Raw genomic sequence first — 18,979 nt, 5'->3', positions numbered from 1 at the left:
AATTTGAAAGCCCTGAGGCTCTTTACACTCCGTGTGCCTGAAAGGCCGGTGCCTTGCTGCAGAAGAGGAAATCGGCAACACATTGAACGGCTCTGTACACTTGAACAGATTTTAACAGGGTGGGTTTTTTGATTCATTGCTTCAAATTTAGCCAGCTGAGCAAAAAGTAACCCAAGGATTCAGCAAGACAGTCACATTGCATCTAAAGGTGAATTGTGCCCTCTGCCTTGCAGCAGCCCCCAGCATCTGTCCTGTGGGGTCGTGGGCCTGGGCACAGCCTGCCTGGGTGGACCAGCCCCTGCCAAAAACCTGCTGGTACCAGGCGAGCCCTGCAAAAGGGCCAGAATCCAGGGGACAGATCTGGTGACGTGGTAAAAGCCAAAGGATCACGTTGGCAAGCACACCAGTGTAAATGGAGCTGGGCACAGCACTGGTGTGGAAAGTAAAAATGTTAGTGCAAAAGTAAGTCCAAGAGCAGAGGGCAGGCCAGCCAAAGCTAGAGCTGACTGTGCCTACAGAGAGAGCCTCTTCCTGAGCACCACCGGCTTCACAAACCTTCACCTGCTTGAGCAGAAATTCCCCAGTGTATCTGCTACAGAGAAATATCAGTCACAATTCAGCTGCTTAACCGGTAAGATTAGCAAAAAAAAAAAATAATTATTGTTGGTGTTTTCCACTTCAGTGTTTCATGTCTTCACCAATACCTCCGGCACTCTTTCAGAGGACAGACTGACTTAGAAGCAGAGCAGATGAAAACCAAAGAGGGAGGGGGAAGAACAAGTGGGACAAGGTGTCTGTCAATGCTGTACCCTATCTAGGCCACAAGAAAAAATCAGGATGGGGAAGGAGCTGGAAAATGGAGCTAGAGTGATGAAAGGAACCAGGGAAAGGAAGATAGAGTGAGGCAAGACAGGGTTGACAAAAAATGGACAAAGAGAGGTGGGGCTGGCTAAGGAGTCCAGGAAGGGAGATCCTGGTGGAGGTGAGAAGCGAGACACCCTCAATAAGGAGAGCACACGGGGGTGCTGGAGCCACCTAAGCCGGGGAACTGAGAGTTACCAGATGGGGTAAGATGGGGAAACCCATCAGTTTGGAGTGCCACACACAGCAACTGATCGTATAGGAGAAATGTTAGATCATATAATCAATCCACAGCTGTGGATTGCTGTGACAAGCAGGAGAGCCAGCACTGTTGCACCAGCCTGCTCACCATCAGCAACTCCAAGTGGTCTTTGGGATGTAGCTGGAGGCGCACAGACCCACCGCTCCCATGGGGCCTCAACCATCATCCTGGGAAAGCTCCAGCTCTTTCTCCAGGATCTAACCGTTTCTCTTGCCTGGATGAATCTCACCTGAAATGGGTGCTTGCCATAACAGAGAAGACAGACTTCTCACTCTCAGTGCACATTTTTCCTTTGCCTAAAAGCAACACAAGTGCAGAGGAACACAGGTTCTCAAGGGGGAGGAAATTTTTGAATTTGCTCTTTTCCTCACACACTCCATGTTTCACCCTGAGCTTAAACTCAGCAGCAGCAAGAAGCAGCTTCAGAGGACCTGCAAAACCTTCCCTACAGGAGAGCCCGGCATTTGGTCTTGTCTTATATCCAAATGGACAAAAGATGCTGGATCTGCCTGGCAAGGCTCACTGGCTTGGGACTGCCTTTCCCACCAGGGGACAGTGGTTATGAAACTTGCTCTCAGAGCTGTCCCTGTTTGCAGGCTCTTTGTTCAACAGTGCTGCTTGTTTCAGGGCTATGGAGTGGTTTGGAATCGAACACGGCTTAAAGGAACAGCAAACTGAGGTGTGAGGTTTGTTGTACCAGCAGCTTTCAGCATGCTCTGCAAACACTCCAGGGGAGGCTTTGCTTTTTTGGTGTGAAATGACACCCTTCAAAAAGCACTCCTGCAAAGGTGAGGTGGCCAGGAATGCCAGAACTGTCCCTAAAATGCCTTTTTCTTATCAAGGTTAGTGGCATGATCTGTCTAGATAGACCTGACTGCACAACTGCCTAATGCCAGCAACAGACCATCAAGTGGCTCGACCCAGTGGACCCAACTCTGTCCCAAAGCAGGGCTGTGCGGGCACAGCCAAGGACAGCATAGGAGTTAAATACCAGGGCTGCTGTCAGCTATATATACAGCCTCGCACTTTGTCCTGACTTACTAATACAGTCATGCTCCCCAGAGCCTCCTGTGTTATCTTCCAAGGGAAGGGGGTTGTAGCGCTCATTCATTTCTTTTGGATGATGATATATATAAAAGGGTTTTGAGAATCAAGAAACAATTTTTGCCAATTAAATAGTCCAGATTTGCATGATGACAGATCCCAGATGTGATTAAAAAATACCACTGGTGACATGTCTCCTTTTTTTTTTTTAATCTATCGAGCATTTGTTTCATTATGGCTGTGGAAAGCAGCAATACTATCACTGCAAGATTTAGAGCACGAGACTTGCCTGGGAAACGATGACAGGACGTGGGCCACACATGCTACCCCACAAAGTACATGAGCACATGTGCTTCTGTCCGGCTGAAGGATCCACGTGTCTCTTTTTATAGCTGGTATCCTACAGAGGCAGATGCATGTAGCCAAGGGGACTTGTTTCGACTCACCAATAATTCTTAATAGAGCAAACTTACCATGAGCAGGGTTCGACTTCTGTATTTCAGGGAAACTGGTTAGGAAATGGAGCTGCCCTTACGTCAAACCCAGGGATAGGCAGGTACTTTGCGGGGTTGAGGAAAGCACTTTCCTGTTACCACGTTACGCGAAGTAGCAACGCCAAGCTGTTTTCTGTCAAGGCTAATAGGCTCTGTGCTACACAATGACTCTTTCTCTGCCCATGCTGCCAGTCTTTCCTCTTCTTATTCACAAGCAAGTCCTCATGTAAGGCATGCTTTATTTTAAAGGTCCACATATAAATATTTTATAAAAGAGGATCAAGATTAGTAGGGTGAGATCACGTATTTTATTAGATCAACTGATACGGCTGGAAAAAGAAGCTTCAGGCACACAGTCCCTTCATCCAGGCTCAGAAAGAAGCAATAAGCTATAAGCTAAATACAGGTTAGAAACAACTGCTCTTACCTTAACCTAATTATGTTAATTAGACAACTTAAGAGAAAAGGGTTAAAGAAGGTTTATAAGCAACTAGTTGCTGGTTTTGGGTTGCCTACAACTATCACTTTTCTTACAAGAACTTTAAAGAAAGCTATATATTTCATTATGACAACTGCTTTTCTATGAAAACTTTTCAAAAAATGCTGTGTAGCATTATTACTTCTGCATAATATGAAATATTAAAAAGCAGATGAGCATAATGTTTATTGCCTAGTAAACTATTTCATTCCACAACACACATTCACCATAAACTCAGAAACAGAGCTCAACCTTCTGAAAAATAAAAATCAGGACAGAGACAACTGCATGGCTCTGTGAACCAAAGGTAGAAGCAATTAAATATCCTACTTTTTATTTCATTTAACATTTGTTCCTGAGCAAGGGAAGTACTATTGTTTTGAAAAATATTGTAGTATTAGCGGATCTGCAAGGTCCTGGGCTTTGTAAATCTATTTAACTTTTAAATGAGAAAAATCTGCAAATGAGTTTTAACATATTAAGTCTAGAGCTAGTTCTACAAATCCTAGGGAAAAATAAAGACTGAAAAGACACTGAATATTTAAGGCCAAAAAAAGATGGAACAGTTTTACTGGGTCTTTGAGAAAACATCATATGAACTGCATGAATCAGTAATCAGCTTATGAAGAATGGAAATGTCAAACCCTAAAGGGCAGCATTTGGAGTCGCTATTTCCCCTTCCCTGAGGAATCGGCTGCTTTTCCTGAGCAATATATACAGCCGTATACACATACCTCTATTTGCACATCTATGTTTATTTATGAGAGCGGCGCGGGTAGAGTCCAGGCAGAGCAGAGGTGCCCTGTGACGGGCACTGTGCCAGTGCCCGACGGCAGCCCTTGCCCCACAGAATTTATGACCTCAGTAAATTGGACCTTAGTTTTGCAGATGGAGAACTGAAGTACATGTGACTGACTTCCCGAAATTGGCCGAGGAAGCTTGTGAAGGATTGATCTCAATGGCTGTCAAGTAAAGAGTTTAGGGCTTCAGACAGGGCAGCCGGTGCTCTCAGAAGCAGATGCCCTAGCAAAACTTCTTGCCTCCCTCCAGAGGGATCTGTATGTGACCCAGAACAGCTCTTGTTTGGTAAAAGCCCAAATTACGAGGTCCCTGAGCAGCAGTCACAGCCACGAAGGCCGGGTGTCTGTGTTACAGACAGGGACATAGGAAGGCTGGGCTGCTAACGGACCTATTCCGAGTGTGCGCGGGAGCGGTGCCGGTGCCGCCAGCACACGCCCCGCACGCCGGCAGCAATGCAGAGCAGGCGAAGGAAAACCTCCTGTGCTCTCTCATTCTTTTCTGCTCTTGCAGCTTTTACAATCTCTTTATGGCTAATACCAGGCAGCACGAATTACAATAAATGGCTACGGTCTTGCCCTTTTTGGCACGGCAAAAGAGCTTCTCTTCTCAATGCAGAGACTTGTCACAGTCAAGAAAATTATCCAAAGCCCAAAAAAGACATGAATTCAAGGTGAATTCATTAAAATCCACAAATCCCCTGTGTGGACAGTCTTACTCAGAATTACTTTGGTTAACGTAAGTTCATTTTTGAAGTGAATTAAACTAAACCGAATTAAGAACATTTTAATTAGTGCTGAGCTCTGCAGAGGGAAATGGACTACTTATTTCCTTTTGTAGAATGTATTTTTCTTTTAAACTTAAAGGAAGATTGGATAGGCTGTGGTGAGGTCTTTAGCTAGAACTGACACCAATACTAACCCCTGTACTACTAGTATTTGTCAGTAACAGCACTAGGCTTCACAAGATCTTTTTTAATCATGTGGAGAGAAAGTTTTCTGACATGCTTTTGAGAGAAATACTTACTCATTCTGGATAAACTAGAATGAACCAGCATGTAGATAACTAGGCACGCTACACAGCACAATTTGCATCTTCTATTTATGCAGAATAAGTCAGAATTGTAAAGATGGAAAAATTAATTTTGATTGCATTATAATTCAGCTTTTGTGTAGAATTCAGAAATATTCGGATGTACTTCAGTCTCACATTTTATTTCCATTCTTCTCCTGGACAAAATCAAGTGACAACGTCTGGCTCAGGGTATGTGTGTATTACTATTTTTTTCTCTCTAAGTAAAATGTATTGTTCACAGGGGGATCAGAGATTTAGATTTTTGCTCAAACGTTTTTGGGCAGCTCCCCCTTTTAGCAAAGTTTGTTGGCTAGCTCTCCTTACAAGTCATCATTACAGGAAGCTAAGCAAAAAACAGGGGAGAAAGTTAGACTTTGCTTGAAATCTCTGGAACAAAAGTGCCTGATCCAGCAACTTATTACCAAGGTAGAGATCCTGTGCTGTCACTCCTATTCCATGCCAACACAGGCAGCAGGTGAGCCACATGCACGCCTCAAGCTGCAGAGCTGGAGTGCGCATTCACAGCAAGTCATGGAAAAACATGGGCTTTGCTGAGCATTTCCAGAGGAAGGTCACTAGGAATCAAGGCAACTGCTGAAAAACTCCCACAGAGTGTTTACAAGACAGTTAAACCTGTTTTTGTTGCAGTGTCAAGCTACACAAGTGCATTACAGTGTTCCTTTAAAATATGCTTCAGCGTGCGGTGCCATATATAATGTGCTCACAGTTAGAAAATGCAGAGTTAGCTGCCTTTTGTTCACCAGTATCTCAGTTGGCTGGCTGGCAAGTCTTGATAAAGAAACAACACAGAGACAGGTAACATCCCAAACCTCAGCAGTGAATTAAATACCAGCGAGGGTGAAGTCCCGCATCTCTCGATAAGGCTGCACACAAATCATATGGGGAGTCTCCACAGGCGGCTGCCCAGGAGCCCGGCTGGTTCACGCGACTGGCGATGGCACACACAGCTTTTCTGTTGGGGCTGGTGGTTCAAAGCCAGCTCAGACCAAAAGTGTTACAGTAATTACCCTCTCATGGCTGGTGTACAGTGATAAATTAGTCGATGGGAGCAGCAGACAATTCCTAATGAGTGACTTTTCATACCAGAAAATCACCGCTGTTGCCAGTGATTGTTAGCTTTGTTGAGACTTAGCAGAAAAGCCATGAGGAGGATGGGGCATTGCAGCTGCCTGCTCTATCTTCTCTGTGCATGAATACGGAAGCTCGGAGAACAATGCGGCACCCTTCAAATGCTCGCCCTGCTAACATGAAAACCCACTGGAAGCCACTGCAACTGCTAAACGCTCTGTGAGGGCGGTGGCTTTGAATGGGAAATGTGCCCTGGAGAGCATGGAGAAACAAGGCCCCTCTGACTCGCACAGCAGCTGCCTGCATGGGAATGATCGCCCAGATCACGGCTACCTCCCAAGCCAGTCAACCTTCCTGCGCGCACGCTGCTGCCCGAGCCTGCAGTGCGATACCTTGAGCACGGGTGCTTGTGAAGACCATCAGCCATTCCCTTGGAAAAGGGAAGGCTTTACATTCACGCATTTTGCGCCATTCTGGCAACGGTCCAGTAAGAGCAATATTGCTGTTTTTCTCTACTGCCTCCCTGACTTAAAAACAGCATCAGGCTCTTCTGCCCTGGGAGGGAGCACCAGACTGTGCTGCTGTCAAGGAAGCTAACTCTGGAACATGGACCTTAGTCTCCTATTTCATAACATACATGTTTCACACATTGGACAAAACACCTACCTGGCAAGTCACTGGACAGTGCTGGCAGAAGGTATTTCAATCAATAGAAAAATATGGGTCTATCATTAATCAGATCTCACAAGTATAAAACTGCATTTAAAAATAACACCCCCACCCCCAGTTTGTCTGCAGGGTCAAATGGCCCAAGGTGCTGCTTCAGGAACTGCCCTATGTGTAATACATTACAACTTCCAAAAGATTTCTTCTCAAGTACAGAGTAAAGGCAAGCAAACAGAAAACCAATTTCAGAAAACCATCCAGTTAAGAATTACTCACCCCACCAAATCCTCTAAAGCGCTGCAGGACATCATTGTTGATGAAACAGGACTGTGCAGGATCACGGAGGGCTTGGTCCAAGAGGTGGTCGATGAAGTAGATGCCTGGCTCGATAGTCAGCACCATGCCCTGCTCCAGGCTGCGGGCGGTGCGCAGGCTCCTGAGCCCTGGCAGGTCAATGCGCTCCACTCCCTGCGGAAGAAACACTGGTTCTGACAGACAGAAAGGCAATCCATGGTGACCTTTTATCAAGACCCTCCTACGCCGACTGCTCCATAAGAGACCCCAAATACAAAAACTAGTTGGGAAGTAGAGGACTGAAACCGTGCTGTACAGTTACCTCTCTCTCATCAGTCCCCCACTTAACTTTCATGTACATCAATGACCAGCTTTCAACTCAACACCCAAACTGGTTTTTGCACCACAGAAATCCTGGCTTTGGATATGCTTGATACTGTCACTCTCTACCTTGGGAGAAGTACTGCACTACAGAGAAAAAATACTTACTTGCACTATTTCTTTCTATACCCTCCCTTGCAAAGTACAAAATTTTAAGCGACGTGCAAATCTTGAAATGCCCCCTCCACGTCATGGCTGAAATAGCTGAACTATGCAGCAGAGAACAGTTTCTCCAAGGATACGCAAATGCTTATTTTCACTGAATGTTATTAAAATTACACATTTATGATCTCGATTCAGGAGCAATGAGTCTACACATGACCTCATAAAAGCAGCCCATTTAAAACTAAACTTTTGTCAGATTCAGACTTTCAGGCAACATGGTGCTGACTGATATTATTAAAAACTAAGTCAAAACAAGTCCTGACTAGCAAAACATTCTCTTCCTCCCAAAAGCTGGTAAAGTGAAATGATATATGAGGACGTGCTTAGTCAAGGAATTAGAAACACTGCAAAGACTAGTTCAGGATATTAATTTTCTTCCCCCAAATGTGCCAGGTATTGCAACATCGGAATAAATATATCTCAATCCCATTAGCTTTTTGAAAATTCTTTGCAACTGTAGCAAAATTTCATCAACAAAATATTGTGATGACCAGTAAACAGCTCACAGGCCCACTAGCTGGCAAACATGCACACACACTTTGCTCATGAACACTTTACCGCTTCAGCCAGTCAGTCAGAGGTTAACAGGTCTGCAAGACCAAGGTGCTATTATCTGGTCTCCAGGTAGCATTCCCAAATCCTGCTTCTGGCCAAAGTCACTGTAATTTTCCTTGCCAGCAAAAGGAGCGATTCCTTTGAGGATCACTAGCAGTGTGACTGGTATCACGAGGATGAAACATCCCCTTTCTCCAGGACAAAGCGTGCTGCCCAGCGCTACCCCTGGTGCCTGGCAGCCGGGGCTGCACGTCCCAGCATGGCTGTGCTCCCGTGTTTCTGCCAGATCAATGCAGGGGGGCAGAGGGAGGCAGGAGCATACCCTGCAGATTAGCCACGTTTTCGTCTCGTTGAATCATTCGCTCTTCAAAGTGTATATAGCCTCACAGTACTGTTTGCTCCTGAGCTCCACTTTCAGTTCAGAAAAAGCCTGTTTCACAGAAATCCTGCTTGCAACAGCCACTCAGCAGTGTTTGTTTTATTCTCACCGGTCACCCAGGCAATAATGGGGTTGATTTTTTCCCTTTGCAGAGCTTCTGTTCCAATGCACGGCATCTTAGAGCAGTCAAGATTTTCAGAGCTCACCAGCCTGGACATCTGTGGGTAGGTTTGCCCATTTTTCAGAAATGTGGAGCATTTGCTTGCCCTCGCAAGCCAGCAAGTGTATCCTGACCATATTCACTGTGTCTTCGATACATTTTATTTCCTATGTTTGATCTGATTTTGCAGAGCATTATAGTACACTAAAATAAGAAAGGACAATTTTGTTTTACTGAGGCTAGGAAACAAGAATACTCTGATGGTAAGCAAGGCACTTTGCATTTATATTCTTATCAAAACCCAGAGAGAATCAATATATTTCTAAGCTCGAAACAATAACTGCACTGAAATGGAGCCATTTTTCTTTCTGCTGCTGCCCCATGGGGTTTGGCATCTCACATATTCATTGTAATGCGTAAAGGAAATGAGGGCATCCAATCTTGTGGATTAATCTCTCCATGAGCTGTAAACAATTAGATTAGTGTCTGGACCTTTTGGTGTCTTGCCAACTATCTATCGGCTGCTTTACAACAAACAACCCATATTTGGCTTTTAAGTACACTTCTCTTCAATTCTACTTGAAAATGCCTTTTCCGAGGCAGTCAATCCAAGACAGATGCTAGAAAGATGAATGCACAGCAAGGAAAACAATGGCAAACACCCTCTGAAGGCAGCCCTGACACGGCATCTGCATTTTTTTGCCTTTTCTTAAAACAAATGAGGTTTACCACCAGGTGTGACAATCAAGCCTCAATGCCCACTTCAGATACCTCTGTACAGCTGTTAAGGCAATGTGTAGACATTTTCTCTGGATTGCCTGCAGTCTGATTCGGCTTTTAGTACTTCCTCCAAGAAGCTAATAACACAATTACAGCCCAGCAGCAAGACCCAGGGATTCACGTTTGGAAACCTCCTTCGGCAACACAGGCTCCCCTGGCTGTCAGCAATGCAGAGTGGGCACCTGAATACTCTGCTTCCCCCAAAGTAAAATTTTAACTTCTCTAGAAGGAATTCACAAACAGTTTTTGATATTCCCCCCATCCTGTCTCAAGTCTAGGTTGTGTCGGCTCTTGGTTTCACCTCCAGATCTTTGGATTTCGCAGGCACTGAAGTCACTGTATAAGTGGCAGCAGCTGTATCTCTTCCATGAAAGCATCTCTAACGGGCCTTCAGAGAAAGGGTAACACTGCTCAGCTTTTCAAAGACAGCAAGCAGGACACCAGTGGGTGGACATGCAGGGAGGAAGCCCTATGCTCCCTTTTAATGGAGGCTAGCAAGGTGTTTACGAAGAGATGCGTGAAATGGATGAAGAGAGAGACAGGTTCTGGCTACCACATGTACATGGCCATGCATACCCTGAGCGGAGGACAGTCCCAGTCCAACTTGCTGCAAGGCTGAAGAACAACATGAGCTGGACAGGGAACAAGCAGAGAGGGGAAGATGACCAAGCAGGGGAGATGAAAAAATTCCTTCTTTTGAGAACAGCACTGGATTAAAATGTACATCAAATGATGGCTTCAGCATCCCAAATGACATCTGATCTCTGGGCACTCGTGACCATCTCAATAGCCACCACGGCTGTCATGACAGTTGTCAGCCATCAGTCTGCTTCAGTTTATGAAAACTAGAACAAACTGAGGATTTTTTTAATGAGTGAAACACTACCACCCCCCAAACAGAAGGTGACAGGTCTGCAACAAGGACGTCACCATTTTCCACCAAGTCAAACCCTGTTGGGAGCAAAGCCTTGCACTGTCATTCATTGGTATGCATCTTCTGCCATTAACGGATTTTCTTCTTTGCGAGGAGGGAACTTCCCTATATTCTGCAGCTAAATAACTAACACCTCGTTTTCAACAATAACCATGATGTTGTTTTGTAGTTAGATGAAATGAAGAGTAAAAAATGTTAAAACTGGTGCAGCAGCTGCGTGAATATCTGTTTCTATTACCGTTATACCCTGGAGGCCCGGCCATGGAGCAGGACCCTGTCACACTCAGTGCTGTACAACTGTAAAGCATAAGCTGGTCATTTGCCTCAAAAAAGTGTAGAGAATAATCTAGAAAATATTAACACCTAGGCATCTAAAAAGAGACTCCCAGTGATATTCTGGGAAAATTACTTTTCAAAGAACTGTTTATTTTCCTGTATATTGCAACAACAGACTATATCCAAAATTGTTTTCTAAGACTGATTTTATTTGGAGGTTCTGCTCACATTTTAAAATTGAGACACTCCCCCCACAGTAAGCACAGATGTATGACACTGTCATTTGTGACTGTACTCCTGCCAAGAACATCAGATTCCAATTAATGGTTCATGTAAGGTAACAAAACCCAGCATGTCTAGGCAATAAGGACTGTCAAGGGAACAAGAAAATTATTATGTAAACTGATTTCATTACTATGTAAGCAAAATAAAAGTTCAAATTAAGTTAAGTGTGCAAGTAATATAAAATATAGATCTATTTTTGGAATAAGCAGGGAATTAGGAAGTATGCAAATATGTCTATCCCCCAGAAAAGCGGCTGTGGAAGACTAGAAGTTGCAGTATCCCCAGAATACCTCAGTATAAGGATGAATTACTGCCTGCTCCTAAGCAACTCAATGGTTAATGGGTGTATATGTTGCTTTTTCCATGGAAGAACTGCAATGTGCATCATGCTGGATCTTGTCCCACAGACACCGGCTACCAAAGTGATCAGAAGCAGAAATAGCTCCAGGCCCACTCGGGTGAGCCTGATCTTGGGTCCATCTTTGGATCAGGACAGAAGAAAACCACAGGTGATGTCTCTGTGCTGGCTGGTCATCGCTCACAGGGCCATTACACTAGCTAGGGATGCAGAAGCGCAGAGATGCAGGGACACCCTCCCTGCTGAAACCAGGGACTGCCAACACTTAGTTGCCAACCCCCAGAAGTTTCCTCAAGCCAGCAATGGCAGCAAAACATGGCCACAGCACACATCCCTGAAGCTACTCATAACTGCAAATACTGAACCACGTAAAAGGCTCACGTAGCGACACAAACTAGTTTCTGGTACTTTTTTCCAACTAAATCATCACAGAACTTTTTTGAGACTAACAAATAGACTGTTGCAGTTGGACCACATTCAGTACAGTGAAGTCCTAACCATTTTACCAAGCTAAGTGCAATCAAGTATTTAAATTAGTCAGAATACTAAGATTATATTTAGATTACATGAAATCAACACTGAAGTGAAATCTCAGCTCTTTGACTCTTCCTTATTCTCCCACTGCATGCACCCAACTTCTAATTAGCTCATTTATTGTAAAAAGAACGGAGCTCTATGCAGCTAATAAAATAAAAGTCTTGAATTCCATTTCACTTGTCTCCTGGTCCCTTCTCTCTAAGCCCTTGTTTCTCTTGCTGAGTGCTACTAATGAAGATTAGTTTATTCAATCTATCCTGCTTTTTCCCAGCAGCCTGAGCTGCCTAGTCACCTGAAGGAACTGCTCATCAGTCTTGCCTTTGAAATCAGCAGCAGGTTACAGGAGAACATGCCCCAAGCACCACATACCACTTGTGGCATTTATAAGTCAAAGCTTCCATTTCTGCAGGAGAATCTAATTACTAGCTGGAGCTTTTGGGACACAGCTCAAAGTTAATATTGGGGGAAAGGAGGGCACATGATGTTTAACTGGCTCTTTTTATTTGAAACATTTTTGCCTTTTCCTAGGTATTAACTGTGATATCAGGTTTAAGCTGCTTAATAACTTTTCTGTTATTGCAGGGAATGAAGAAGAATTGCCTGCCACTTGTTCAAGGCACCGCTGCCTGCTCTGTGTTAGACAGAACCGAATTTCAATCCATTGCTACAGCATGCTTCTGAGCATAACTTCCCATGTCATTTTTGCTTCCTGATCCTTAGATGTCACCAAGCTCCACTGCTATCATAATGGAAATAATAAAACATAGGGTTTCTTTTTCTTTTTTCTTAAAACCTAACCGTGAGGAAAAAAAAAAGAAATAGCACATAGTAAAAATCACCAAGTTGACAACTACAACATAAACCTGGAAGATGAGGAGAATCTTTAGATAGAGAATTCGTAAGACATGAGATAAAGAACTGCAAAAGCTACCAGCAACACTGTTTTTCAATGAGACCAGTGACAAGCACCATTTAAAGTCTAATGGACAGCTTTTCTTGTGAAACACTGAAAGCATATACAGGCGATGGCCGTAAATGAAAGAGCTTTTTCTTTTGTGATCTTTTGATACTAATATTAGTGGAAATTGCATAGCAGAACCGCTAAAGCATGCCTAGGATACTTTTTATACCTTATTCTTACTTATAATTGAAAGCAGGATTGTACCATTTTGGTTTTTCTCTCCTCCTGTGCCTAGAATAAACTCTTCAAAACCACACAAGCTCTGTTAGTCTCTGCTAAAATTTCAGAAAGCTTTGGACAATAAATATTCAGTTAAAAACTCTCTCAGCACACAAAGTCTTTTGCAACAAACTTCAACAAGTAAAACAATCATAAGCAAGTATCTCCTTCAAAAAAATTAACCAGAACTAATGAAACCCAAACCAAGCAACAAAAACCCCCTAAGTACACGACACTTTCTCCGAGGAGGGAAACCCTGGGGTATGACAGGGCATGTTCTGCACCATGGCACTGCATTGACACAGCACCTGAGCCTTCCCTCCTCTTCTGCCTCTGCTCAAGTCCTAAGCTTCCATAAACACCCAAACTCCAGCATCTGTCCTCACAGGGAAAAGCTGCTGGGAACCGATCACAATTCTTCTGAGCCACAGCAAGGTAAGATATATTAACCTAACTCTGGGAGGGGTTTAAAATCCCACAGGAGAATCTTACACTGCAGGAAACTCTCCTGGTTGGTGTTAGACCCAACAGATAACAGTAAGCACCACGGATTTCTGTGCTGCTCTGCATGGAAATGCTGTGGAATTTAAAGTCTTCACCAGTTTGTTTCTTGCCTGCGCTCTGCCTGCTCAAGGGCCCACACAACCATAGGGCTCTGCTATGGATGAATTCAAAGAATCAAAAAGAAAGTGATTCAAGGGGACCCCATGAAGTAGAAGCAGCAGGGTTTTTTTCTCCTAATCTTTTCTCAAGGCGTACAATCGCTTGCAAGAAGAAAAACTAAAGCTAAAACTGGTGGAAGGCCCTTTTACTCTTTGCTCATATACGCGCCTACCATACAGGTTGTTTCATGTTTGCAGGTCCTGGGTAGGCACAGCTACAGCAAGGCTTTGCAAGGTTATGACCAAGTGAAGCAATTTGCATCACTGGGGCTCTACATAACAGCTTTAGGCTTCTTGGTAAATTCACCTCATCTTCTGCTTCTTAAAGGAAAAAACATTAATGCATCATTTGCAATGCTAACCACAAAAAAATGAAATCTTCTGCTTCAGCATAAAGTAGGATACATAAGGAAAATAATTTTTGCCAGAACAAGAAAGGGAACAAGATTATTCCTGTATTCTCTAGTAGGTCTGGTGACCTAAATCCCCAGACAGTCATCTGGGATCCAGAAGCAAGATTTCTGTTAGAGCCAGATGCAGCTTGTATACCTCTCTGAGTAGCAGAGAGGTTCCCCAAGCATGCACAGTAATAGAAAGACATGGATAACTCCAGGATCAAAACAAACCTCTAACCTTAATTTGCTGATGCAGAATAGCGATGAAAGGATCAGCTTTTCATGAGAATAGAGAATTGAATTAAAACTTTAAACTACGGTAAATCTTATAATTTTAAAAGACAAAACAAAATGAAACTTGTAATTCACAAGATGTTAAAGTCACAGTAGTTATTAACCTAACTTAAATTAACTGGCTTATTATTATAGAAAGTCATCAAATGTACTTAGCATTCTTTAGAGCCTTACAGTCAATTAATATAACATGAAATTGAATCAACTCAAGCATCTAGAGACGCAGAACCTAGATTTAAATGAAAACTTCAGCCTCATCTACCTCAGGGTCTGAAAATTTGGGATCACCTACCACATTTTCTCCATTGCAACAGGCACAAACCCTCATTTATATCCCATATCGAATTTACCCAGAAACAAATGAAAGAGTGTGGGAAAACCATCTCCATGATTAAATTTTACAGCTGAAGCTAAGCCCAGTGGAGTTTTCACCCTTTGAAGCTAGCTCTGTCTGACTAAGGGCCAGATTTTCTGAAGTGATTAGTACCACTGGGGCTGAATTTTCAGAACTGCTCAAGTTGTAGTTAGACCCTTAAAAGAAGTAGACAGATTTTCAAAGAAGCGTTCGATGCTCAGTTTCCCTGTGAGGAATACCACGGTACACTGTGGGAGACCTGACTCCCAAAGGAGCTCTTGACTGCCGAGTACTTCTGAAAATCAGGACATTTACTTACATGCTTCAATGGAAAACATTGGTGGTTACGCTCTTTTAAAAATCTTGCCCTAAACACAGTTGCTAAGCTGTACTTATTGCTGGCCAAAACCAATTATTCTTTATCATGGAAAATAAAAGGAAGTGTTATATTTTTCTAATATCCCAGAGTATCCTTTGCAGAAAATGTGCAAGTTTTTTACAGTGTTTGTCAAAGAGGAAGAAAGTGCTTGTTCAATGCTGCATGTGAAAGCAGCTTACTGGAAAAGATGAAAACTTATTATTGCCAATTTTGAAAAAAGAAATCTTTGGCTACTAATGAATAACTAATCTAAGTTAACAATGTCTGGAAATAGTTTTTTTGGAACACACAAAACTTTGTGACGGATAAAAATTAGGAAATTAAAGCTTATTGTATTATTCCAAATGTAACTGTTTACACTTGAGGAAAAATAATGGAATAATATCCACTTGGAAAGTTTTTATTTTTAAAAAATCCTTTGTAATACTCCCAGAAATTCCCTCAGCCAAAAGCAAATAACTTGCTTCTTAACCAGCTAGAAAAAAGAGCATGATACTACAGGCATGGGCTCAGCGTACAATAAACACACAAATGGCTTTATGAAATTCCTTTGAAAATCTTGCTAGCTGAGATTTAAAACGCACCAAAAATCACTCCACAGCATACTAGATGTCTTCAAAATGCATTTTCTCATGGAACAATGAGGCGCAGATAAAAAACCTTCTCCCATTTAATACAGACACGTATCACACTCACATGAGAGGTGCCCAATTGCTCACGTTTTGATTTACCTGGGGAAAACCACGTCCCCTGAAGCCTTCCAGTGCCTCCCTGGCCCCGCAGCCCTACGTCTCCCTCCTGCCACGGGCAGGGACCGTGCCTCCCATTAAAGCTTCAAGCCCAGAGAAGCCTAATGAAGTTCATTCCATCGACAGGCTTTTGATGTGGGTTTTCCACCATCAGGTGCTCCGATGCTCAGGTACCTCACCTTAGTCAAATGACCCAATATAAAGAGCCTCATGCTTTGGGTCAGAAAGAAGTGATGGGTCTAACAGAGGTGGAATTAATGCTGCAGGGAGAATTTAAAGGGGCAGCTCTTCTGCAGCACCCCAAATTCATTCTTTTTCAAACTAAGCTGATGCCACACATCCATCTATGTGCACATTTATATGCAAATACAGAACTTCAACTATTTGTCTGTGAGCCCACGTACATGCTTCCCTCACATTCAGGAAATTCGTTATTTAGGATTGGATTTTGAAAGTAAATTAGCCATGCAAACATTCTTAGTGTAAGAATGCAGTTGCATGTCTACACAAACAAATAATTTTAATATTTGCAGGTATAAAATTCTCTACCTGCATAGAGCTCTGGTATTTCTACATGTTAAGTATGAAAGTGGAGAGCCTAACTCATTTGACAATACAATCCCTATATCCATTTTTATCTATAACAGGTTGCTCTTTCAAAACTGAGGATAGATCAGTCTGCTTTCAGAAAAATGATGCTTAAATTATATAACATACTGGATAATTAACAGTTATAAATTTGGTCATATGTAAATAAAAATTGTTTCAAAAACTGATTCTGGAGCTCATATGCCACACTATTGAGAAACCTGCTGAGAGAAGGAAGGTATATAAGGTCCATTGCTCTATACTCCCCCAAAATCAGTTCTAGAAATCTCCCTTGAAATTAAGGTACTTGCTCTAACCTTCAAAGCATGCAGTTTCTAAGTAAAAACCCAGCACGGTACTTTTCACTCTCACAATTCTCACTAGTTATCTCTTTACCCCACCAAGTCTTGAACATGTGCTCCAGTTTCCGTAGTAAGTCCACCAAATTCAGAAAGGTTATTCACAACACAAGTGAAAACAATCTAAGCAAAGGCATGCAACATTGGAGTCCTGGATTTTTAAGTCCATGAACTCTCCAAGTAATCACGTCCCTTGTGCTTTGCTGAATGCCTCTATTTGTACACAGAGAGAATGCAATTGGGAAAGATAGAGGGGCAAACATCCATCCTTTCTGTATTAGCTGGTGAAGAAACCTTAAAATCAGAATAGGGTTGCTTTTGATTTTTGTTCCATTTTAATTACACGTAAGTTTATTAGCTGATACCAATACATTGTCACCACAGTATTGTGTCTCACCAATAATGATATTGTGAACATAACGAGTACCCTCAAATATTATACACAGTTTCTTCCCCGTCTGCAAAAGTGAACCCAGCAATAGCAGCTGTTACGTAGCCTGTTCACCCAACATGAATATGCTCCAAAATATGCTTAAACCTTACCTAACAAGTTCTTAGTTTCTTTTTCAGGTTCTTGTAAAAGAACATCTTACACAAGAGAGAACGCAAATGATCCATTTTCATACTGTATTATTGAAAACCCTTAAACAGTTAGCCTCAAATAACCAAAATACAACACACAAAATCCTTCTGAAATATTTCTGAAGCTGCTGTAAACTTCCTTTCTTTATTCAAACCTTAAGTTCAATTCCCTTTAGAGACTTTTTTTTCAGTATCATTGCAAACTTCTTGCCATTTATTGGTTACAGAATTTTACCCATTCTGCTTTCAAACCACAGTCATGAACCATCATGTTAATTCAAGGAAACTCAGAATACAAGAGGTTATGCTTTCACATTTGCAAAGACTGGAAGCCTTGATGGATTTTTTTCTTTCAATTCTCATTCCAGGACAACACATCTACATTGGTGTCCATGTTGACACTGGAGACCAAAGTTCAAAACAGGAATATGAACCAGCTTGTTTCCATATGACACAGCCATTGGGATTTACTAGCTCAGGTGCAGCAGTGAGCTCCCACAGCTGTCTCACATCTGGAATGAAGCAAGTGAGTCTTCCCACTACAGGTCTCAGGTAGACTTGAGATGTTCTCTGCCACAGCACAGGGTATGCTTGAGTGATATACGTTACAGTGGTGACTCATGGAGGAACAACACAATGTATGTAGAAATTGAACAGATTAAGAATGCCCAAAGGGTGGCATCAGTTAACTTGTCCCCAGAAGCAATTTCTGTGTCAATGAACTAATAGATTCCCTTAAACTGCATAAAATATCACATCCAGAAAAAGACATGCTTAAATGCACATCTGCTCCACCTCTGAGAAGATGCAACCAGCTAATCGTGCATAAACTAAGAGAAATGCTGATTAAATTGAGAGGGGTTAATCTGCAAGGCAGTTGAGAATGGACTAACACTAACCTCTGGGTAGCCTCCAACGTCATGCACGTCAATTCCAAGTAGATGTCCCAGTCCGTGTGGCATAAATATTGCACCCAGATGAACCTTCACCATGTCATCTACATTGCCTTTCAGAATACCAATTTTAGTCAACTCCTCCAGATGGACTCTGTCAGCCAGACGGTGCATATCAGGCCAGGCGACCCCTTAGAGAGCAGAAACAAGCAGCTGAGTTAACTATTGCTAAAAGTTTTTAAAGACGACTTTCAAAAAGAAGATGTAACACATGTGCCCTTTGTTTATACAAAAAACAAAGGTGGAAAAAGCAACTACATTAGCACAAAAATACTTTAAACAAGACAAAATCATCATAACATGCATGCGATGCACAGAAAACTACAACTGATAAACAGCAGCATCTTATAAACCAGATCCACATGAAGAAATGTTAAGACATTGTATCTAAACACGTCTATGCAGATGCAAATGTATCAGTGAGTTTTCTAAAAGAATGTCAACTGTAAAATACAGTTATTTAAAATGCAGAGCATAAAATACTACTATCCTATTATTTTCAATAATGATCATACCCATTTAGAACACTTGAGATGGACAGTACTTTTCTACATACATAGAAGATTTAAAGCCCACATCTTTCTGGCAAAGACACTCTCCAGAAATTAATGAT

The 18,979-nt window shown here is 42.4% G+C and overlaps 1 protein-coding gene across 4 annotated transcripts in view; it reads right to left on the bottom strand.

Moving 5' to 3' along the window:
* The window catches only part of PEPD (peptidase D), a 143,468-nt gene that overhangs the window by 1,896 nt on the left and 122,593 nt on the right, over nt 1-18,979 (bottom strand). For all 4 annotated transcript variants that reach the window (XM_075040062.1, XM_075040060.1, XM_075040061.1 and 1 more), the window contains 2 exons: nt 18,313-18,497; nt 7,043-7,234 (listed from right to left, as the gene is read on the bottom strand). In XM_075040062.1, coding sequence (XP_074896163.1) covers nt 7,043-7,234; nt 18,313-18,497 — 377 coding nt within the window. The remainder of the gene's footprint in view (nt 1-7,042; nt 7,235-18,312; nt 18,498-18,979) is intronic.

The sequence above is a fragment of the Buteo buteo genome, chromosome 11 (genome assembly GCF_964188355.1).
Source record: "Buteo buteo chromosome 11, bButBut1.hap1.1, whole genome shotgun sequence".
In the NCBI taxonomy this organism is placed as follows: domain Eukaryota; kingdom Metazoa; phylum Chordata; class Aves; order Accipitriformes; family Accipitridae; genus Buteo; species Buteo buteo.
This window is presented reverse-complemented; position numbering and strand designations above follow the sequence as displayed.